Source organism: Salvelinus fontinalis, chromosome 35 (assembly GCF_029448725.1).
Source record: "Salvelinus fontinalis isolate EN_2023a chromosome 35, ASM2944872v1, whole genome shotgun sequence".
Lineage (NCBI taxonomy): Eukaryota > Metazoa > Chordata > Actinopteri > Salmoniformes > Salmonidae > Salvelinus > Salvelinus fontinalis.
This window is the reverse complement of record NC_074699.1, coordinates 33168731-33194126: the sequence shown is the minus strand read 5'-3', so window position 1 is coordinate 33194126 and position 25396 is coordinate 33168731. Positions and strand designations below refer to the sequence as shown.

The window sequence follows — 25396 nt, the reverse complement described above, 5'->3', positions numbered from 1 at the left end:
ACAGTCACGTTAACAACCCCCCCCCCCCCTCCAACCAGGTGATAACATCTGATATCTACTGTAGAAACACCTTGTGACAGTCACGTTAACAACCCTCCTCCAACCAGGTGATAACATCTGATATCTACTGTAGAAACACCTTGTGACAGTCACGTAAACAACCCCCCTCCAACCAGGAGATAACATCTGATATCTACTGTAGAAACACCTTGTGACAGTCACGTTAACAACCCTCCTCCAACCAGGAGATAACATCTGATATCTACTGTAGAAACACCTTGTGACAGTCACGTTAACAACCCCCCCCCCCCTCCATCCTGGTGATAACATCTGATATCTACTGTAGAAACACCTTGTGACAGTCACGTTAACAACCCCCCTCCAACCAGGTGATAACATCTGATATCTACTGTAGAAACACCTTGTGACAGTCACGTTAACACCCCCCCCCCCTCCTCCAACCAGGTGATAACATCTGATATCTACTGTAGAAACACCTTGTGACAGTCACGTTAACAACCCCCCTCCAACCAGGTGATAACATCTGATATCTACTGTAGAAACACCTTGTGACAGTCACGTTAACACCACCCCCCCTCCTCCAACCAGGTGATAACATCTGATATCTACTGTAGAAACACCTTGTGACAGTCACGTTAACAACCCCCCTCCAACCAGGTGATAACATCTCTAATCTACTGTAGAAACACCTTGTGACAGTCACGTTAACAACCCCCCTCCAACCAGGTGATAACATCTCTAATCTACTGTAGAAACACCTTGTGACAGTCACGTTAACAACCCCCCCCCCCCCTCCAACCAGGTGATAACATCTGATATCTACTGTAGAAACACCTTGTGACAGTCACGTTAACAACCCCCCTCCAACCAGGTGATAACATCTGATATCTACTGTAGAAACACCTTGTGACAGTCACGTTAACCACCCCCCCCCCCCCTCCAACCAGGTGATAACATCTGATATTTACTGTAGAAACACCTTGTGACAGTCACGTTAACAACCCCCCCTCCAAGCCCCACACAGTGTCTCTGTACTGTAAACTTCTCACAGGTAAAGTACAAGTGACACAGAATGTGTGTGTGAACCTTTCCTCCCCGGTTCTCCCCACTCTTTCTCCTTGTACTCAACCCCCCCCTGTACCCGACGCAGATTGGCATTTATTGGGATGACTCACGTACCGGAGGCAGCTCTGCAGAGTGGGCACTAAGCCACAAAGTCATAAAATCCGATATTAACCATAACCACACTGATATCATCTGATATCTACTGTAGAAACACCTTGTGACAGTCACGTTAACCCCCCCCCCCCCCCCTCCATCCTGGTGATAACATCTGATATCTACTGTAGAAACACCTTGTGACAGTCACGTTAACAACCCCCCCCCCCCCTCTCCAACCAGGCGATAACATCTGATATGCCTAAGCCATCTAATGCCTAAGCCAACCTTAAATGAAGACCAAAAAGCACATTTTTGTTTTAATACATTTTTACGATATAGCCAATTTGAACTGCATCTAGTGGAAATCGCTCAGTTCTGCCTCCAGAGCAATATTGATGACAGTAAACGTCAACCTGTAATAGTGACAGGGGTTACAAAGAGCAGTATTATCGCTAACAGAACACTCCCATCGACTTCCATCCTTATGTAGCAAGAGTTTCAGGAGGAGTTGGAGTGATGATCTAACATCAGGTCTCTCCTCTCCATGTAATAATATTCATTCTGATCTACAAGGCAAAACTGATCCTACATCTGCACTCCTACTCTGAGACTCTTGATACATACAACACAGTGTGTGTGTTTGTGTGGTGCACACATATAAAACATGCTGTGAACCAATCATTAAATACAGCAGTATATACAGTGCATCCGGAAAGTATATAGACCCCTTAACGTATTTTGTTACGTAACAGCCTTATTCTAAAATGTATTTTTTTTAACTCATCAATCTACACACAATACATCATAATGACAAAGCAAAAACAGGTTTTTAGACATTTTTGCTAATTTATAACAAATATATCACAAATATCACATTTACATAAGAATTCAGACCCTTTCCTCAGTACTTTGTTGAAGCCCCTTTGGCAGCGATTACAGGCTCGAGTCTTCTTGGGTATGATGCTATAAGCTTGGCACACCTGTATTTGGGGAGTTTCTCCCATTCTTCTCTGCAGATCCTCTCAAGCTCTGTCAGGTTGGATGTCTCTCCAGAGATTTTTGATTGAGTTCAAGTCCGGGCTCTGGCTGGGCCACTCAAGGACATTCAAAGACTTGTCCCGAAGCCACTCCTGCGTTGTCTTGGCTATGTTCTTAGGGTCGTGGTCCTGTTGGAAGGTGAACCTACGCCCCAGTCTGAGGCCCTGAGCGCTCTGGAGCAGGTTTTCATCAAGGATCTCTGTACTTTGCTCTGTTCATCTTGCCCTCGATCCTGACTAGTCTCCCAGTTTCTGCCGCTGAAAAACATCCCCACAGTATGATGCTGCCACCACCATGCTTCACTGATGTCAGGTTTAATGGTGCTTCACTGGTGTCAGGTTTAATCCAGATGTGACACTTGGCATTCAGGCCAAAGAGTTCAATCTTGTTTTTTGCTCTGATATGCACTGTCAACTGTGGGACCTTACATAGACAGGTGTTTGCCTTTCCAATCATGTCCAATCAATTGAATAGACCACAGGTGAACGCCAAGTTGTAGAAACATCTCAAGGAGGATCAATGGAAACAGGATGCACCTGAGCTGATAGCAAAGGGTCTGAATACTTATGTAAATAAGTTATATCTGATTTTTAGGGGGAGGGGGAAAGGGGGATTGGGTGCAGTGCCTGAGGGTGATGGGGGAGGGAAAGGGAGGATGGTGATGAAGGGGGGAGAGGGGGATTGGGTGCAGTGCCTGAGGGTGATGGGGGAGGGAAAGGGAGGATGGTGATGAAGGGGGGAGAGGGGGATTGGGTGCAGTGCCTGAGGGTGATGGGGGAGGGAAAGGGAGGATGGTGATGAAGGGGGGAGAGGGGGATTGGGTGCAGTGCCTGAGGGTGATGGGGGAGGGAAAGGGAGGATGGTGATGAAGGGGGGGAGAGGGGGATTGGGTGCAGTGCCTGAGGGTGATGGGGGAGGGAAAGGGAGGATGGTGATGAATGGGGGAGAGGGGGATTGGGTGCAGTGCCTGAGGGTGATGGGGGAGGGAAAGGGAGGATGGTGATGAATGGGGGAGAGGGGGATTGGGTGCAGTGCCTGAGGGTGATGGGAGAGGGAAAGGGAGGATGGTGATGAAGGGGGAGGGTTACATCACTCTGGGTCATCTTCACCATCTGGAAGTCACATGACTGGGGCACAGGGCAGAGAGGGAGAGAAAGAGAGAGCGAGAGAAAGAGAAAGAGAGAGAGAGAAAGAGCAAGCGAGAGAAAGAGAAAGAGAGAGAGAGAAAGAGCAAGAGAGAGAGAAAGAGCGAGAGAAAGAGAGAGAGAGAGAGAGCGAGAGAAAGAGAGAGAGAAAAAGAGAGAGAGAGAGGTAGACTGTCAGACCTCATTGTCAGATTTATCACTGCCCCTCCTCGTCATCCTCTTGTCTAAAAATCTGTTTTCACTTTCTTATTATGGGGTATTGTGCGTAGATTGATGAAGAACATTTTTTTAATCCATTTTAGAATAAGGCTGTAACATAACAAAATGTGGAAAAAGGGAAGGGGTCTGAATACTTTATGAATGCACTGTATGTTTTAGTGTGCCGCAGTGAAGTAGTAGTGAGCACATCCACATGTCTCCTAAATAGTCACAGCGTTTAATGTCATGTACAGCTAAAAATGTACAAACACACACACACACACACACACACACACACACACACACACACACACACACACACACACACACACACACACACACACACACACACACACACACACACACACATACACACACACACACACACACACACACACACACACACCTCAATATCCAGCCTGATAGGCGCACGATAGACCTCTTTCATTTCAGTTGAACCCGTGCCAAATGTGTTCCCCTGCTAAAGTGCTGCCTTTTCAGACACTTGTCTTTTTCATAGTTCTTCTCCAAGCCTGTGGCTGAGAGGGGCGAGTCTTCTGTTCTAACGAGGCGAGAGGTTTATAGACAAGTGGAGTGATAATGCTATTCTCCGCTGTTTGAGAAATCTATTTTTCCCTCTGGCAGCACTAGAACTACATCCCAAATGGTACCCTATTCCCTACATAGTGCACTGCTATTTATCAAAGCCCTATGGGCCCTGGTCTAAAGTAGTGCACTATATAGGGAATAGGGTGCCATTTGGGACGTAGTACTGGGACACTCCTTTTAACAATTAAGCACCGCTGGACTCCCACCAAAGTAATTATATATGGAAAGAGAATCGGTTAGTCTCAGATTATATTATGGTAATGAAAGTCCATTCCAGTTTTTCTGAGTTTGTTCAATTGTCTGAAATGACATTTTTGGGGGAAAGTGACCGTCCACCCAAACAAATGAGTGAACAGTGAAACGTGGATGTACTCTGTTATGAGCTTGGTTTAGACTGATCTTTCATCGACTCGCCGATGCATTGGAGTACTTCTGGCACTGGCGCTTTGGCTTTAAGCATATTCCAGACACAACGACTGATACACACTATTCCCAATCAGAAATAAAGGATCACAATAAACTAACGTGCTATGTCATGCTTTGTCATGCTGAGAGAGTGTGTGTGTGTGTGTGTGTGTGTGTGTGTGTGTGTGTGTGTGTGTGTGTGTGTGTGTGTGTGTGTGTGTGTGTGTGTGTGTGTGTGTGTGTGTGTGTGTGTCACTGGGGCATATTACATTCCCCTCAGACTCATAGTGTTGCTCTGAGGTTTAGTTGTCCAGTGCTGAGTAGAGATACACCAACATCTCAAAGGAAACGAAATCAATGTGTGAATCAGTGTGGAAACGCTCTCTGCATATTTAGATCTTTTCCTTTGGTTGGGAATGCTGCTGCAGTGAGTGTGCAGAGTGAGCTGTGAGGAATGAAGCACAACTGCCAGTTCCTCATTAGGAGCTTTTACAGTAGATTAATAAAGAGGAGAGAGCATGACTCTATCCCGAGTCCCGAGTCCAGAGCCCAGACACACACACCCTCGCAAAAACACATACGCATACACTCTTGCACGCAAGTTCACACGTACGTACGCACGAGTACCCACACACATACACACCTACACACACACCTACACAAACACCTACACACACCTACACACACACACCTACACAAACACCTACACACACAGGCCAAGAGTCCTTAGCCCCGGGTGCCCTGGATCATCATCCAGAAAAATAAGGGCCTGTAGCGCCCAAACTACTAGAGAGGTAGAGGAAGCTGATGGGAAGAGAGATGGAGGGGGTAGAGAGAGAAGAGCGAGAGAGAGAAGAGAGAGAGAGTATAAAAAGAGAGGGTATAAAGAGAGAGAGTATAAAGAGAGAGTATAAAGAGAGAGAGTATAAAAAGAGAGAGTATAAAAAGAGAGAGTATAAAGAGAGAGAGTATAAAGAGAGAGAGTATAAAAAGAGAGAGTATAAAAAGAGAGAGTATAAAAAGAGAGAGTATAAAGAGAGAGAGTATAAAAAGAGAGAGTATAAAGAGAGAGAGTATAAAAAGAGAGAGAGTATAAAGAGAGAGAGAGAGAGAGAGAGTATAAAAAGAGAGAGTATAAAAAGAGAGAGTATAAAAAGAGAGAGTATAAAGAGAGAGAGAGTATAAAGAGAGAGAGAGTATAAAAAGAGAGAGTATAAAAAGAGAGAGTATAAAAAGAGAGAGTATAAAGAGAGAGAGAGAGTATAAAGAGAGAGTATAAAGAGAGTATAAAAAGAGAGAGTATAAAGAGAGAGAGAGAGTATAAAGAGAGAGTATAAAGAGAGAGAGTATAAAGAGAGAAAGAGAGAGAGTATAAAAAGAGAGAGTATAAAAAGAGAGAGTATAAAAATAGAGAGTATAAAGAGAGAGAGAGAGTATAAAGAGAGAGTATAAAGAGAGAGAGTATAAAGAGAGAGAGAGAGAGTATAAAAAGAGAGAGTATAAAAAGAGAGAGTATAAGAGAGAGAGAGTATAAAGAGAGAGTATAAAGAGAGAGAGAGAGTATAAAGAGAGAGAGAGAGTATAAAGAGAGAGAGAGTATAAAGAGAGAGTATAAAGAAAAAGAGTATAAAAAGAGAGAGTATAGAGAGAGAGAGAGTATAAAAATAGAGAGTATAAAGAGAGAGAGAGTATAAAGAGAGAGTATAAAGTGAGAGAGTATAAAAATAGAGAGTATAAAGAGAGAGAGAGTATAAAGAGAGAGAGAGTATAAAGAGAGAGAGAGTATAAAGAGAGAGTATAAAGAGAGAGTATAAAGAGAGAGAGAGTATAAAGAGAGAGAGAGTATAAAGAGAGGGAGAGTAGAAAGAGAGAGAGAGTATAAAGAGAGATAGTATAAAGAGAGAGAGTATAAAGAGAGAAAGAGTATAAAGAGAAGAGAGAGTATAAAGAGAGAGAGTATAAAGAGAAGAGAGAGTATAGAGAGAAGAGAGTATAAAGAGAGAGAGTATAAAGAGAGATTATAAAAAACGAGAGTATAAAGAGAGTATAAAAAGAGAGAGTATAAAAAGAGAGAGTATAAAGAGAGAGAGAGTATAAAAATAGAGAGTATAAAGAGAGAGTATAAAAAGAGAGAGTATAAAGAGAGAGAGTATAAAGAGAGAGAGTAGAAAGAGAGAGAGTATAAAGAGAGAGTATAAAGAAAGAGTAGAAAGAGAGAGAGAAAGAAAGAAAGGGAGAAACAGTAGAGCCTCACCAACAATCTGATGACTGTCAGAGGGCTCTGCTCTCCTCTGCCAGCTTCTCAATGGGACCTGGAGGTAGCCTACATGTCACTGTGACCCACCGTGAATTACTGGCGAGACGCTCTTTATTAGAGAGAACATAACGCGCTTGGATTGAGTTACCCTGAGATTTGGTCAAACAGCCTCTTAAAAGGAACAAGCACGATGCTGTGAAAACGTCTAACTCTGCCCGTCGAAACAAAAGTCCCAGTATTTCTTTGTCGGGAACTCGGACTCCAACTGTTTGAGCTCTTTGTTCCGAGCGAGGGGGAATTCTTGGAAGAGGAGAAGTGACTTAAGTGCGACTGGCAGACCCAGGCAGAGCGAATGCTGACGACTGGCGCTGTCCAACAACAATATAAATGTCTCTTTCCACTGCATAAGGCTCAGCTTCGTCCATATTAGTGGGCAGCTACAAAGACAGCCTTGTACTGGTTGTAGCTAGTAGAGGACAGAAGGTTTCTAGACAGTACAGACATACGTAGATACTGTGGCTCATGGTAATAATAATATGATATATGGACAGTTATGGCTGGGGTTTGACACGATCAAACACAACTAGGGTTAGGGCCTAGGAATGGTCTAATGGGGTCAGCCAGGGCCTAGTAATGATCTAATGGGGTCAGCCATGGCCTAGTAATGATCTAATGGGGTCAGCCAGGGCCTAGTAAGGATCTAATGGGGTCAGCCATGGCCTAGTAATGGTCTAATGGGGTCAGCCATGGCCTAGTAATGATCTAATGGGGTCAGCCATGGCCTAGTAATGGTCTAATGGGGTCAGCCATGGCCTAGTAATGATCTAATGGGGTCAGCCATGGTCTAGTAATGGTCTAATGGGGTCAGCCATGGCCTAGTAATGATCTAATGGGGTCAGCCATTTCCTAGTAATGGTCTAATGGGGTCAGCCAGGACCTAGTAATGGTCTAATGGGGTCAGCCATGGCCTAGTAATGATCTAATGGGGCCAGCCATGGCCTAGTAATGGTCTAATGGGGTCAGCCATGGCCTAGTAATGATCTAATGGGGTCGGCCATTGCCTAGTAATGGTCTAATGGGGTCAGCCGGGACCTAGTAATGGTCTAATGGGGTCAGCCATGGCCTAGTAATGATCTAATGGGGTCAGCCAGGACCTAGTAATGGTCTAATTGGGTCAGCCATGGCCTAGTAATGATCTAATGGGGTCAGCCATGGCCTAGTAATGATCTAATGGGGTCAGCCATGGCCTAGTAATGGTCTAATGGGGTCAGCCATGGCCTAGTAATGATCTAATGGGGTCAGCCATGGCCTAGTAATGGTCTAATGGGGTCAGCCATTGCCTAGTAATGATCTAATGGGGTCAGCCATTGCCTAGTAATGGTCTAATGGGGTCAGCCAGGACCTAGTAATGGTCTAATGGGGTCAGCCATGGCCTAGTAATGATCTACTATTGTTGGTCAGGTCACATTGTCAGGAAAACATCTAACCCTGATAACATGTCTTGAACATCATATTAAAATAGATAGAAAACATCTAACCCTGATAACATGTCTTGAACATCATATTAAAATAGATAGGAAACATCTAACCCTGATAACATGTCTTGAACATCATATTAAAATAGATAGGAAACATCTAACCCTGATAACATGTCTTGAACATCATATTAAAATAGATAGGAAACATCTAACCCTGATAACATGTCTTGGGTATCTAAAATTGATAGACATTTTATTTAGAGGTAAACTGGAAATACTATGCCGAAGTTCAATAGAATGTGGTGTTTTCCCTCTGAAATATGCTGAATAATCCCAGGCATCTACAGCTGTACTGTACAGGACAAACCCAATGTCACTGTTAGTCTCAAAAAGAAAGGAGGACCAAGGCACTCTTCATATAATTCATTAAAATGCCTTTATTTCTATGGCAAGTTCAATGGAAACTCTGACGCGTTAAAAACTCTGACGCGTTTGTGCTGCACTATCACTGATAGTTCAACTAAATGTACAGTACATACCCACTATCACTGATGGTTCAACTAAATGTACAGTACATACCCAGTGTCCCTGTTAGTTCAACTAAATGTATAGTACATACCCAGTGTCCCTGTTAGTTCAACTAAATGTATAGTACATACCCAGTGTCCCTGTTAGTTCAACTAAATGTATAGTACATACCCAGTGTCCCTGTTAGTTCAACTAAATGTATAGTACATACCCAGTGTCCCTGTTAGTTCATCTAAATGTATAGTACATACCCAGTGTCCCTGTTAGTTCAACTAAATGTACAGTACATACCCAGTGTCCCTGTTAGTTCAACTAAATGTATAGTACATACCCAGTGTCCCTGTTAGTTCAACTAAATGTATAGTACATACCCAGTGTCCCTGTTAGTTCATCTAAATGTATAGTACATACCCAGTGTCCCTGTTAGTTCAACTAAATGTATAGTACATACCCAGTGTCCCTGTTAGTTCAACTAAATGTACAGTACATACCCAGTGTCCCTGTTAGTTCAACTAAATGTATAGTACCTACCCAGTGTCACTGATAGTTCAACTAAATGTACAGTACATACCCAGTGTCCCTGTTAATTCAACTAAATGTATAGTACATACCCAGTGTCCCTGTTAGTTCAACTAAATGTATAGTACATACTCAGTGTCCCTGTTAGTTCAACTAAATGTATAGTACATACCCAGTGTCCCTGTTAGTTCAACTAAATGTATAGTACATACCCAGTGTCCCTGTTAGTTCAACTAAATGTATAGTACATACCCAGTGTCCCTGTTAATTCAACTAAATGTACAGTACATACTCAGTGTCCCTGTTAGTTCAACTAAATGTATAGTACAAACCCAGTGTCACTGATAGTTCAACTAAATGTACAGTACATACCCAGTGTCCCTGTTAGTTCAACTAAATGTATAGTACATACCCAGTGTCCCTGTTAGTTCAACTAAATGTATAGTACATACCCAGTGTCCCTGTTAGTTCAACTAAATGTATAGTACATACCCAGTGTCCATGTTAGTTCAAATAAATGTATAGTACATACCCAGTGTCCCTGTTAGTTCAACTAAATGTATAGTACATACCCAGTGTCCCCGTTAGTTCAACTAAATGTATAGTACATACCCAGTGTCACTGTTAGTTCAACTAAATGTATAGTACATACCCAGTGTCCCTGTTAGTTCAACTAAATGTACAGTACATACCCAGTGTCCCTGTTAGTTCAACTAAATGTATAGTACATACCCAGTGTCCCTGTTAGTTCAACTAAATGTATAGTACATACCCAGTGTCCCTGTTAGTTCAACTAAATGTACAGTACATACCCAGTGTCCCTGTTAGTTCAACTAAATGTATAGTACATACCCAGTGTCCCTGTTAGTTCAACTAAATGTATAGTACATACCCAGTGTCCCTGTTAGTTCAACTAAATGTATAGTACATACCCAGTGTCCCTGTTAATTCAACTAAATGTACAGTACATACCCAGTGTCCCTGTTAGTTCAACTAAATGTATAGTACATACCCAGTGTCACTGATAGTTCAACTAAATGTACAGTACATACCCAGTGTCCCTGTTAGTTCAACTAAATGTATAGTACATACCCAGTGTCCCTGTTAGTTCAACTAAATGTATAGTACATACCCAGTGTCCCTGTTAGTTCAACTAAATGTATAGTACATACCCAGTGTCCATGTTAGTTCAAATAAATGTATAGTACATACCCAGTGTCCCTGTTAGTTCAACTAAATGTATAGTACATACCCAGTGTCCCTGTTAGTTCAACTAAATGTATAGTACATACCCAGTGTCCATGTTAGTTCAACTAAATGTATAGTACATACCCAGTGTCCCTGTTAGTTCAACTAAATGTATAGTACATACCCAGTGTCCATGTTAGTTCAACTAAATGTATAGTACATACCCAGTGTCCCTGTTAGTTCAACTAAATGTATAGTACATACCCAGTGTCCCTTTTAGTTCAACTAAATGTATAGTACATACCCAGTGTCCATGTTAGTTCAACTAAATGTATAGTACATACCCAGTGTCCCTGTTAGTTCAACTAAATGTATAGTACATACCCAGTGTCCCTGTTAGTTCAACTAAATGTATAGTACATACCCAGTGTCCCTGTTAATTCAACTAAATGTACAGTACATACCCAGTGTCCCTGTTAGTTCAACTAAATGTATAGTACATACCCAGTGTCACTGATAGTTCAACTAAATGTACAGTACATACCCAGTGTCCCTGTTAGTACAACTATATGTATAGTACATACCCAGTGTCCCTGTTAGTTCAACTAAATGTATAGTACATACCCAGTGTCCCTGTTAGTTCAACTAAATGTATAGTACATACCCAGTGTCCATGTTAGTTCAAATAAATGTATAGTACATACCCAGTGTCCCTGTTAGTTCAACTAAATGTATAGTACATACCCAGTGTCCCTGTTAGTTCAACTAAATGTATAGTACATACCCAGTGTCCATGTTAGTTCAACTAAATGTATAGTACATACCCAGTGTCCCTGTTAGTTCAACTAAATGTACAGTACATACCCAGTGTCCCTGTTAGTTCAACTAAATGTATAGTACATACCCAGTGTCCCTGTTAGTTCAACTAAATGTATAGTACATACCCAGTGTCCCTGTTAGTTCAACTAAATGTACAGTACATACCCAGTGTCCCTGTTAGTTCAACTAAATGTATAGTACATACCCAGTGTCCCTGTTAGTTCAACTAAATGTATAGTACATACCCAGTGTCCCTGTTAGTTCAACTAAATGTATAGTACATACCCAGTGTCCCTGTTAATTCAACTAAATGTACAGTACATACCCAGTGTCCCTGTTAGTTCAACTAAATGTATAGTACATACCCAGTGTCACTGATAGTTCAACTAAATGTACAGTACATACCCAGTGTCCCTGTTAGTTCAACTAAATGTATAGTACATACCCAGTGTCCCTGTTAGTTCAACTAAATGTATAGTACATACCCAGTGTCCCTGTTAGTTCAACTAAATGTATAGTACATACCCAGTGTCCATGTTAGTTCAAATAAATGTATAGTACATACCCAGTGTCCCTGTTAGTTCAACTAAATGTATAGTACATACCCAGTGTCCCTGTTAGTTCAACTAAATGTATAGTACATACCCAGTGTCCCTGTTAGTTCAACTAAATGTATAGTACATATCCAGTGTCCCTGTTAGTTCAACTAAATGTACAGTACATATCCAATGTCAATGTTAGTTCAACTAAATGTATAGTACATACCCAGTGTCCCTGTTAGTTCAACTAAATGTATAGTACATACCCAGTGTCCATGTTAGTTCAACTAAATGTACAGTACATATCCAATGTCACTGTTAGTTTAACTAAATGTACAGTACATACCCAGTGTCCCTGTTAGTTCAACTAAATGTATAGTACATACCCAGTGTCCCTGTTAGTTCAACTAAATGTATAGTACATACCCAGTGTCCTTGTTAGTTCAACTAAATGTATAGTACATACCCAGTGTCCATGTTAGTTCATCTAAATGTATAGTACATACCCAGTGTCCCTGTTAGTTCAACTAAATGTATAGTACATACCCAGTGTCCCTTTTAGTTCAACTAAATGTATAGTACATACCCAGTGTCCATGTTAGTTCAACTAAATGTATAGTACATATCCAACGTCACTGTTAGTTTAACTAAATGTACAGTACATACCCAGTGTCCCTGTTAGTTCAACTAAATGTATAGTACATACCCAGTGTCACTGTTAGTTCAACTAAATGTATAGTACATACCCAGTGTCCCTGTTAGTTCAACTAAATGTATAGTACATACCCAGTGTCACTGTTAGTTCAACTAAATGTACAGTACATATCCAATGTCACTGTTAGTTCAACTAAATGTATAGTACATACCCAGTGCCCCTGTTAGTTCAACTAAATGTATAGTACATACCCAGTGTCCATGTTAGTTCAACTAAATGTACAGTACATATCCAATGTCACTGTTAGTTTAACTAAATGTACAGTACATACCCAGTGTCCCTGTTAGTTCAACTAAATGTATAGTACATACCCAGTGTCCCTGTTAGTTCAACTAAATGTATAGTACATACCCAGTGTCCCTGTTAGTTCAACTAAATGTATAGTACATACCCAGTGTCCATGTTAGTTCAACTAAATGTATAGTACATACCCAGTGTCCCTGTTAGTTCAACTAAATGTATAGTACATACCCAGTGTCCCTGTTAGTTCAACTAAATGTATAGTACATACCCAGTGTCCATGTTAGTTCAACTAAATGTATAGTACATACCCAGTGTCCCTTTTAGTTCAACTAAATGTATAGTACATACCCAGTGTCCATGTTAGTTCAACTAAATGTATAGTACATACCCAGTGTCCCTGTTAGTTCAACTAAATGTATAGTACATACCCAGTGTCCCTGTTAGTTCAACTAAATGTATAGTACATACCCAGTGTCCCTGTTAGTTTAACTAAATGTATAGTACATATCCAGTGTCCCTGTTAGTTCAACTAAATGTACAGTACATATCCAATGTCACTGTTAGTTCAACTAAATGTATAGTACATACCCAGTGTCCCTGTTAGTTCAACTAAATGTATAGTACATACCCAGTGTCCATGTTAGTTCAACTAAATGTACAGTACATATCCAATGTCACTGTTAGTTTAACTAAATGTACAGTACATACCCAGTGTCCCTGTTAGTTCAACTAAATGTATAGTACATACCCAGTGTCACTGTTAGTTCAACTAAATGTATAGTACATACCCAGTGTCCCTGTTAGTTCAACTAAATGTATAGTACATACCCAGTGTCACTGTTAGTTCCACTAAATGTATAGTACATACCCAGTGTCACTGTTAGTTCAACTAAATGTATAGTACATACCCAGTGTCCCTGTTAGTTCAACTAAATGTATAGTACATACCCAGTGTCCCTGTTAGTTCAACTAAATGTATAGTACATACCCAGTGTCCATGTTAGTTCAACTAAATGTACAGTACATATCCAATGTCCCTGTTAGTTTAACTAAATGTACAGTACATACCCAGTGTCCCTGTTAGTTCAACTAAATGTACAGTACATACCTAATGTCACTGTTAGTTCAACTAAATGTACAGTACATACCCAGTGTCCCTGTTAGTTCAACTAAATGTACAGTACATACCTAAAGTCACAGTTAGTTCAACTAAATGTACAGTACATACCCAGTGTCCCTGTTAGTTCAACTAAATGTACAGTACATACCTAATGTCACTGTTAGTTCAACTAAATGTACAGTACATACCCAGCGTCCCTGTTAGTTCAACTAAATGTATAGTACATATCCAGTGTCACTGTTAGTTCAACTAAATGTACAGTACATACCCAGTGTCACTATTAGTTCAACTAAATGTACAGTACATATCCAATGTCACTGTTAGTTCAACTAAATGTACAGTACATACCCAGTGTCACTGTTAGTTCAACTACTTTGAGCTCATACAACCACATCCCAATACTACAGTACGTTCTGGAGTGTTTTACAATGTTTTACCTTTATTTAACTAGGCAAGTCAGATAAGAACAAATTCTTATATTACAATAACGGCCTACCCTGGCCAAACCCTAACCCGGACGACGCTGGGCCAATTGTGCACCGGCCTATGGGACTACCAATCATGGCTGGTTGTGATACAGCCCGGGATAAAACCAGCGTCTTTAGTGACACCTCTAGCACTGGGATGCAGTGCCTTAGACCGCTGCGCCACCTTGGATTATAGTTGGGTCAGACACTACACTACTGCTTGACCAAACGCCCATTGGCCAGTGCTATAGGTATGTGACAGATACTGTAAATATCTAAATATTTAAATATTCTAAAAATGTACATGGTCACTTGATGCTATTTCTAACACCAATGCTTTTTAAGGGAGCGAGCCATGTTCATTTCCTCTCTCCAGCGCATGCCAAACCATGTTCATTTCCACTCTCCAGCGCATGCCAAGCCATGTTCATTTCCACTCTCCAGCGCATGCCAAGCCATGTTCATTTCCACTCTCCAGCGCATGCCAAACCATGTTCATTTCCACTCTCCAGCGCATGCCAAGCCATGTTCATTTCCACTCTCCAGCGCATGCCAAACCATGTTCATTTCCACTCTCCAGCGCATGCCAAACCATGTTCATTTCCACTCTCCAGCGCATGCCAAGCCATGTTCATTTCCACTCTCCAGCGCATGCCAAGCCATGTTCATTTCCACTCTCCAGCGCATGCCAAGCCATGTTCATTTCCACTCTCCAGCGCATGCCAAACCATGTTCATTTCCACTCTCCAGCGCATGCCAAGCCATGTTCATTTCCACTCTCCAGCGCATGCCAAACCATGTTCATTTCCACTCTCCAGCGCATGCCAAGCCATGTTCATTTCCACTCTCCAGCGCATGCCAAGCCATGTTCATTTCCACTCTCCAGCGCATGCCAAGCCATGTTCATTTCCACTCTCCAGCGCATGCCAAACCATGTTCATTTCCACTCTCCAGCGCATGCCAAACCATGTTCATTTCCACTCTCCAGCGCATGCCAAACCATGTTCATTTCCACTCTCCAGCGCATGCCAAACCATGTTCATTTCCACTCTCCAGCGCATGCCAAGCCATGTTCATTTCCACTCTCCAGCGCATGCCAAACCATGTTCATTTCCACTCTCCAGGGCATGCCAAACCATGTTCATTTCCACTCTCCAGCGCATGCCAAACCATGTTCATTTCCACTCTCCAGCGCATGCCAAACCATGTTCATTTCCACTCTCCAGTGCATGCCAAACCATGTTCATTTCCACTCTCCAGCGCATGCCAAGCCATGTTCATTTCCACTCTCCAGCGCATGCCAAACCATGTTCATTTCCACTCTCCAGCGCATGCCAAACCATGTTAATTTCCGCTCTCCAGCGCATGCCAAACCATGTTAATTTCCACTCTCCAGCGCATGCCAAACCATGTTCATTTCCACTCTCCAGCGCATGCCAAACCATGTTCATTTCCACTCTCCAGCGCATGCCAAACCATGTTCATTTCCACTCTCCAGCGCATGCCAAACCATGTTCATTTCCACTCTCCAGCGCATGCCAAACCATGTTCATTTCCACTCTCCAGCGCATGCCAAAACATGTTCATTTCCACTCTCCAGCGCATGCCAAACCATATTCATTTCCACTCTCCAGCGCATGCCAAACCATGTTCATTTCCACTCTCCAGCCCATGCCAAACCATGTTCATTTCCACTCTCCAGCGCATGCCAAACCATGTTCATTTCCACTCTCCAGCGCATGCCAAACCATGTTCATTTCCACTCTCCAGCGCATGCCAAACCATATTCATTTCCACTCTCCAGGGCATGCCAAACCATATTCATTTCCACTCTCCAGGGCATGCCAAACCATGTTCATTTCCACTCTCCAGCGCATGCCAAACCATGTTCAATTCCACTCTCCAGCGCATGCCAAACCATGTTCAATTCCACTCTCCAGCGCATGCCAAACCATGTTCATTTCCACTCTCCAGCGCATGCCAAACCATGTTCATTTCCACTCTCCAGCGCATGCCAAACCATGTTCATTTGAGGAATGTGATACAATACCTCAGCTGGAAGGCCAATAAATTGAGTATGCAAATACGTTTGGTGCCAATATCTACTTAATTAACCTTTAAAGACGTGTGGAAATGCTAAGCTGTGCGGGAAATAGCCAAGAGCATCTTGACAAAATGTTAGTTTTATCAGATGTTTTTCACACCTCAAAAGTAGTAATGTTGAGATGTCCCATGCCATCTATTGTGTAGATCCAGCTATATGCCTCATTCCAAAATGAATGGAAACCTTTTCAAAGTTTGATTTCACCAAGACCTAAAATACTCCTGTAGTGTATTCCATGAAGCTGACTACAATAGCCAACAGTTAACCAGGAAAAGACCGACCTTCAAGTCAACCTTTCTCAACTCTTTGAAACATGGAACCCAGTCCGGTTTACAGTAAACCAGTGCTTGGCAGACTGGAATGCAATCATTTCATTTAATTCACAAACCACACATTTTTCTAGTAAAAACATTGCCATTTTACATGGTATTTAATGTCCCTAACCACCTCCAAGCAAACCAGAATGCAGTTATCACGTCAGGAAACATAATAGTGACAGACAAAATGCACTCATGGTTTTAATCTCCACACATAACATTTTATGAAAAGCCCACACAAAAAAATCTGCCTCCATTTTGAAGCGTACACTGGATAGCTCCATCTGTGGACAGTCTAAGCCAGATGGCATAGTAGTATCCCAGCTTTGATAAATAAACTGTGTGGGCCATAACACTTATCCAGGCCAGACCTGAGACAGATCATTAACCCAGACCAGACCTGGGACAGAACACTAAGCCAGACCAGATCTGGAATAGAACACTAACCCAGGCCAGACCTGGAATATAACACAAACCCAGACCAGACCTGGTATAGAACACTAACCCAGACCAGACCTGGGACAGAACACTGACCCAGACCAGACCTTGGACAGAACATTGACCCAGACCAGACCTCAGACAGAACACTAACCCAGACCAGACCTGGGACAGAACACTAACCCAGACCAGACCTGGGACAGAACACTAACCCAGACCAGACCTGGGACAGAACACTAACCCAGACCAGACCTGGAATAGAACACTAACCCAGACCAGATCTGGAATAGAACACTAACCCAGGCCAGACCTGGAATATAACACAAACCCAGACAAGACCTGGTATAGAACACTAACCCAGACCAGACCTGGGACAGAACACTAACCCAGACCAGACCTGGGACAGAACATTGACCCAGACCAGAGATCAGACAGAACACTGACCCAGACCAGACCTGGGACAGAACACTAACCCAGACCAGACCTGGGACAGAACACTAACCCAGACCAGACCTGGAATAGAACACAAACCCAGACCAGACCTGGAATAGAACACTTACCCAGACCAGACCTGGGACAGAACACAAACCCAGACCAGACCTGGGACAGAACACTAACCCAGACCAGACCTGGGACAGAACACTAACCCAGACCAGACCTGGGACAGAACACTAACCCAGACCGGACCTGGAATAGAACACTGACCCAGACCAGACCTGGAGTAGAACACTAACCCAGGCTAGACTTGAGACAGACCACTAACCCAGGCCAGACCTGTGACAGAATACTAACCCATGCCAGACCTGAGACAGAACACTAACCCAGACCAGATCTGGGACAGAACACAAACCCAGACCAGACCTGAGACAGAACATTAACCCAGACCAGACCTGAGGACTCAGGACTTGAGGGATTGAGGGCCAGAGAGAGGTGTGAGGACCAGGGCAGGTACAGTACCAACACCTGAAAAGTGGGGAGAGATATTTTGATAGGACCGTAAGGGACATGGGTTGGACTGGTGTATTTTCACAAGGGTTCACAAACCTTGTTGGAGGGCGATACTATATTGATGGCCAGAGAAAAGAGGGAGAAAGAGTGTATTTTAACAAGCATTGTGAACGTTGTTGGTGAGGGATATTTACATGGGCCTGGAAGAAGATGAGAGCTAGGGAGACTAGAGTGTATTTTCACAGCAGTTGTAAACCTGGTTGGGGGAGAGAGATGAAGAGAGATTATGTTTACCTAGGGCCATAGGCGGACAAGGGAGAGAGACGATAATGTATTTTCAACAGAGAGTATGTTCACAACCTCTGTGTGTAAAGATATTGATACAGGGGGGATTGAGGTCCGCTTAGAGAGAGAAGAGTGTATTTTTTCAGGCATTGCCGAGCTTGTTGTGTACCTACGTTCTTCCGGTGAGACGTGAGGCAGCGCCTGGCCCCGGACCAGCCGACAAGTAGAACTGTCGCCGGCACACACACCGCAGTTGTCTTCCCTGGCACCACTGCCCAGCTGTCTGTCACAGCCCACCTCCTGCCAACACAAATATGGATAGAGAGGTGAGAAAGAGAGAGGGGGAGAGGGATTTGGTGTAGCATTTCGCTACACCCACAATAACATCTGCTAAATATGTGTATGTGACCAATACAATTTGATTTGGATAAAGAGGGGATGAGGGAGGGAAGGAGGCGGACGGACAGAGAGTGGAGGGTGGTTACAAGAGGGGTGTAGGAAAAGTGAGAGTGAGATGGACACACTGTACCCCCCCCCCACACACACGTGTTTGTCTTTTCAGGAATTCAGTTTATTTTCCCAGCTCAACGCTCCATCCATGCTCTCATCATTAATAAATAAACATTGGAAGGTAGAGGACTGGCCCCATTCTGTCACCTGTTAAACCCAGTTCTATTTCAGCCTGCTGTCTATTCTATTCCTCACAGCCTGCTACGCCATGTTCTCATCGCTACTGGAACTTTGACTTGCCTTTCAGATTCACCTCAGCATGTGACCAAGACCAAGTCTTGACCCCTCTATATAGACAAAACAGTAGTTCCAACCACAGCCCAGAATTAGACACTAGTTAGAATTGGTTGTGACTCAGAACTAGGTAGACTACTGTACAGTGCTACTGTATGTTTGAAGGTTGTGTGATGGATTTCAGATAGCAGTGAAGTGTGTACTAGCTGTGTGGATGGTCTATGGAAGGCCCAGCTCATATGAAACCCCTGTATGTTTCCTTGCATGACAGAGAGAGACAGAGAGACATAGAGAGAGAGAGAGCCAGAGAGAGAAACAGAGAGACAGAGAGAGAGACAGAGAGAGCCAGAGAGAGAGAGAAACAGAGAGACAGAGAGAGACAGAGAGAGACAGAGACAGAGAGAGTGAGAGAGAGAGAAACAAAGACAGAGAGAGAGAGAGAGAGAGAGAGAGAGAGAGAAAGAGTGAGAGAGACAGAGAGAGAGAGAGAGAGAGATAGAGAGAGAGAAACAGAGAGAGAGAGAGAGAGAGAGAGAGAGAGAGAGAGAGAGAGAGAGAGAGAGAGAGAGAGAGAGAGAGAGAGAGATACAGACTCAGTGAGCATAGCCTTGCTATTGAGAAAGGCCGCCGTAGGCAGACATGGCTCTCAAGAGAAGACAGGCTATGTGCACACTGCCCACAAAATGAGGTGGAAACTGAGCTGCACTTCCTAACCTCCTGCCCAATGTATGACCATATTAGAGAGACATATTTCCCTCAGATTACACAGATCCACAAAGAATTTGAAAACAAATCCAATTTTGATAAACTCCCATATCTGCTGGGAGAAATTCCACAGCGTGCCATCACAGCAGCAAGATTTGTGACCTGTTGCCACAAGAAAAGGGCAACCAGTGAAGAACAAACACCATTGTAAATACAACCCATATTTATGCTTATTTATTTTAACTTGTGTGCTTTAACCATTTGTACATTGTTACAACACTGTATATAATATAACATTTGTAATGTCTTTATTGTTTTGAAACTTCTGTATGTGTAATGTTTACTGTTAATTTGTATTGTTTATTTCACTTTTGTATAATTTCTACCTCACTTGCTTTGGCAATGTTAACACATGTTTCCCATGCCAATAAAGCCCCTTGAATTGAAAAAAAAAATTGAGAGAGAGACATAGAGAGAGAGAGAGAGAGAGAGAGAGAGAGAGAGAGAGAGAGAGAGAGAGAGATAGAGAGAGAGAGACAGAGAGAGAGACAGAGAGAGAGACAGAGAGAGAGACAGAGAGAGACAGAGAGAGAGACAGAGACAGAGAGAGAGACAGAGACAGAGAGACAGAGAGAGAGACAGAGAGAGAGACAGAGAGAGAGAGAGAGAGAGAGAGAGAGAGACAGAGAGAGAGACAGAGAGACAGAGAAACAGAGAGACAGAGAGACAGAGACAGAAACAGAGTAATGTATGTAAATAAAGAGGACAGTCAACACTGTAGGCTATATTATTGACATCTATAAATTCATTGATTCTTTTGACTATTTTAAAAGTACATATAAAATTGTTCCATCATTAGATTGATATATGCATTACCCACCTCTGGAATATCAAGTTAAACATTTCACAGCATGAAGGAAAACACTACATAAACTCAATCCATCATCTTCCTGAATATACAGTCTGTGTTTCTATTCCATTAGGTCTGGATTATACAGTCTGTGTTTATTTTCCATTAGGTCTCGATTATACAGTTTGTTTTTCTATTCCATTAGGTCTGGATTTTACAGTTTGTGTTTCTATTCCATTAGGTCTGGATTATACAGTTTGTGTTTCTATTCCATTAGGCCTGGATTATATAGTCTGTGTTTCTATTCCATTAGGTCTGGATTATACAGTCTGTGTTTCTATTCCATTAGGTCTGCGAGAGCTCAATCTCCACCTGTCTCTTTCTATTGCATTTCAACCTTTATGGATCGTTGCGACAGCCAAAGTGGTAGACATCTACTGAGAGAGTGTTTAAACACAGCGGTTGCTGTCTGAACATCATTGCATAAGAATTGTTCAACGCTCGAGGTCCAGAAACCTAGGATCGGGGTTGTTGTGCAGAATGAACAGTATTGTCGTTATACTTTCCATGAGGAAAGAAATGGTCCCGTTGTTGTTATTGCTTTTGTCCTGTTTTTTGTTAGTTTCTTTTTTGTTCTGAACAATCTATTCATATTTTTTGAGGAACAAATAATCAGTTTAGCCCGTTCTTCAAAGATCCTCAAAGTTTCCAAAAGAAGCAGTATGTAGCCATGCCAGACATCTGTTTTAAAGAAGTGATATGCAAAGCAAAAATAATAATAATAATCCCTTATAATCTGAAATGGCAATCGCTAGTATAAATGAATCATAATAGAATGATATTGTGTGTAAGCTATGATGCCAAGGCAGCGAACCGGCCGCTGTCTGCTGAAGGTAGGTCCTCATCTGTCAGCGTTGTTAACCCAGGAACTTTCATTGTGTTTATGCTTCATCCTTTATTTTAATGTATGTAATGTTGTTTCCTACTGAGCGGCTTTATATTCATTTTCAACTGTCAATTAAACTCAGTCAATAATTCAATGAATTAAGAATGTATCATCTACATGAAAGATGCTCCCAAGTCCCAAGGAGTGCTAAAATAATGAAATAAAGTGAATGTGTTAGTTAACTATTACCTTCCTGGCTTACTTGGTAACTGTAACGTCTGCTTCCAACTCACACTCAAACACGTAGATCACCTGAACGCAGCTCACTTTCCATTCCACTTTCTAGCTCACTCTCAAACACATAGATCACCTGAACGCAGCCCACATTACATTCCACTTTCTAGCTCACACTCGCAAACATGTAGATCCCCTGAACGCAGCTCACTTTACATTCCACTCTCTAGCTCACACTCTCAAACACGTAGATCACCTGAACGCAGCTCACTTTCCATTCCACTTTCTAGCTCACACTCTCAAACACGTAGATCCCCTGAACGCAGCTCACTTTCCATTCCACTTTCTAGCTCACACTCGCAAACACGTAGATCACCTGAACGCAGCTCACTTTACATTCCACTCTCTAGCTCACACTCTCAAACACGTAGATCACCTGAACGCAGCTCACTTTCCATTCCACTTTCTAGCTCACACTCTCAAACACATAGATCACCTGAACGCAGCTCACTCTCCATTCCAATTTCTAGCTCACACTCTCAAACACGTAGATCCCCTGAACGCAGCTCACTTTCCATTCCAATCACCCGAATTCTGATCACCTGTTCACACACCTGTATGTCATTTACACACACTATTTAGTTCAGTTCTTTGCACCACATCATTGTGAGGTATTGTTTGTTTAATGACACTGAAATTCAGAGCGCTGGGTTTTCCTGTAATTTAACCCTGTCATGTATGATCGTTTTTACCTGCCTCACTAATGACGCCTTCAGCCTATCGGATTTCCTGTTACCAACCTATTGCCTGATCTCCCGGATGACGTTACTAGCCTTTTCCCTGCCTGTTGCCTTTTTGGACTCCCTGTGTATGACCTTCTGCCTGCCCCTGGACCCAGCTACCTGCCTCATCCTGTGGTCCTTTACAAATAAACACCTGCTGCGCCCTGCGCTTGAAACCAGGTGTCTGTCTCCCATCGTGTTCATTACAGTAACCAGTCTGTCTGTCTCCCATCGTGTTCATTACAGTAACCAGTCTGTCTGTCTCCCATCATGTTCATTACAGTAACCAGTCTGTCTGTCTCCCATCGTGTTCATTACAGTAACCAGTCTGTCTGTCTCCCATCGTGTTCATTACAGTAACCAGTCTGTCTGTCTCCCATCGTGTTCATTACAGTAACCAGTCTGTCTGTCTCCCATCTTGTTCATTACAGTAACCAGTCTGTCTGTCTCCCATCGTGTTCATTACAGTAACCAGTCTGTCTGTCTCCCATCATGTTCATTACAGTAACCAGTCTGTCTGTCTCCCATCGTGTTCATTACAGTAACCAGTCTGTCTGTCTTCCATCGTGTTCATTACAGTAACCAGTCTGTCTGTCTCCGATCGTGTTCATTACAGTAACCAGTCTGTCTGTCTCCCATCGTGTTCATTACAGTAACCAGTCTGTCTGTCTCCCATCGTGTTCATTACAGTAACCAGTCTGTCTGTCTCCCATCTTGTTCATTACAGTAACCAGTCTGTCTGTCTCCCATCGTGTTCATTACAGTAACCAGCTGTCGGTCTCCCAGTGTGTTCATTACAGTAACCAGTCTGTCTGGTTCCCATCGTGTTCATTACAGTAACCAGTCTGTCTGTCTCCCATCGTGTTCATTACAGTAACCAGTCTGTCTGTCTCCCATCGTGTTCATTACAGTAACCACTCTGTCTGTCTCCCATCGTGTTCATTACAGTAACCAGTCTGTCTGTCTCCCATCGTGTTCATTACAGTAACCAGTCTGTCTGTCTCCCATCGTGTTCATTACAGTAACCAGTCTGTCTGTCTCCCATCGTGTTCATTACAGTAACCAGTCTGTCTGTCTCCCATCGTGTTCATTACAGTAACCAGTCTGTCTGTCTCCCATCGTGTTCATTACAGTAACCAGTCTGTCTGTCTCCCATCGTATTCATTACAGTAACCAGTCTGTCTGTCTGTCTCCCATCGTGTTCATTACAGTAACCAGTCTGTCTGTCTCCCATCGTGTTCATTACAGTAACCAGTCTGTCTGTCTCCCATCTTGTTCATTACAGTAACCAGTCTGTCTGTTTCCCATCGTGTTCATTACAGTAACCAGTCTGTCTGTCTCCCATCGTGTTCATTACAGTAACCAGTCTGTCTGTCTCCCATCGTGTTCATTACAGTAACCAGTCTGTCTGTCTCCCATCTTGTTCATTACAGTAACCAGCTGTCTGTCTCCCATCGTGTTCATTACAGTAACCAGTCTGTCTGGAGCCTGTATGTGTTAATACATCTTGTTGTTAGCCCAGTACAGTGATCTGACATCTATACAGGAAATGCTGCCAAACCAGAAACTCAAAGTGCTGTCTATTTATAAAAAAGACATACAAATGTGTTAACTTGCTTTCTTGTCTTACTGGCTGTGTGAATTGTGATCTGTGTCCGTGTTCAGCCCAGAAGAGGAAAGAACCATCTACATGAACTCCATCAATCACATTTCATTTATAAATCCCTTTTCTAAGGATCACTAACTCAAAGCGTTCTCTCTTTTTGATAATACAGTAATAGCATAGAGTAAATGTTTAAGGGTGATACTGGCTATGTAATGTACAGTATGTCTTGATCTATCACTGTTGTTAGCCCAGTACAGGAATGTACCATCTACATAAGACATAATGCCAATGTTCACGTCATCGGTTCCTCATGGACCACGCCACCAGCATATCGGTGCTATTCCAGCACCAGCACGCCTGATTCAACTAGTCAGCTAATCGTCAAACCTTTAAGTAGTGGGATCACGTGGAACTGTTGGGGGTCCATGAGCAACGGCTTGGAGACATTGGTTTAGAGCAGGTGTGTCAAGCTCATTTTGCCTCGAGGGCTATTCGGTGTTCACCAAGGTCCGGAGGGCCACATTGAAAATGGGTTGTGTTTCCTCACCCTCTGGTTTAGAGGATGAGGTGTGGGGTTTGGGGAACCAAACTCACATGTTTTACATGGTATCCGACACTGATGTCTGTATATCTAATGTTGTATTTAGACTGCATATTAGTCTTGAAATGGTGAAGAGCAGAGTTTGTGCTCCAGATGCTGTGGGAATAGCAGCCAGCATAACAAACCAAATATGACTTACCTGGCCAGCAGTCCCAGTAAACACAAACACTCCTTATACCCATTATATACACACCACTTAGAGGGCAGAAGCCATGAAGTACCGTGCAGAGCTATTTGACTTCAAGCACAGAACATGGTCAGAAAAAGACGGATCTTGATATCGCAGCTCCGTGTCTCTCTCTCACACACACACACACACACACACACACACACACACACACACACACACACACACACACACACACACACACACACACACACACACACACACACACACACACACACACACACACACACACACACACACTTCACTTGAGAATGTCTAT

The 25396-nt window shown here is 42.8% G+C and overlaps 1 protein-coding gene across 4 annotated transcripts in view; it reads right to left on the bottom strand.

The window, feature by feature from the left end:
* Positions 1-25396, bottom strand: part of adamtsl3 (ADAMTS-like 3) — a 250200-nt gene that overhangs the window by 114623 nt on the left and 110181 nt on the right. For all 4 annotated transcript variants that reach the window (XM_055900039.1, XM_055900041.1, XM_055900038.1 and 1 more), the window contains one exon: positions 18716-18842. In XM_055900039.1, coding sequence (XP_055756014.1) covers positions 18716-18842 — 127 coding nt within the window. The remainder of the gene's footprint in view (positions 1-18715; positions 18843-25396) is intronic.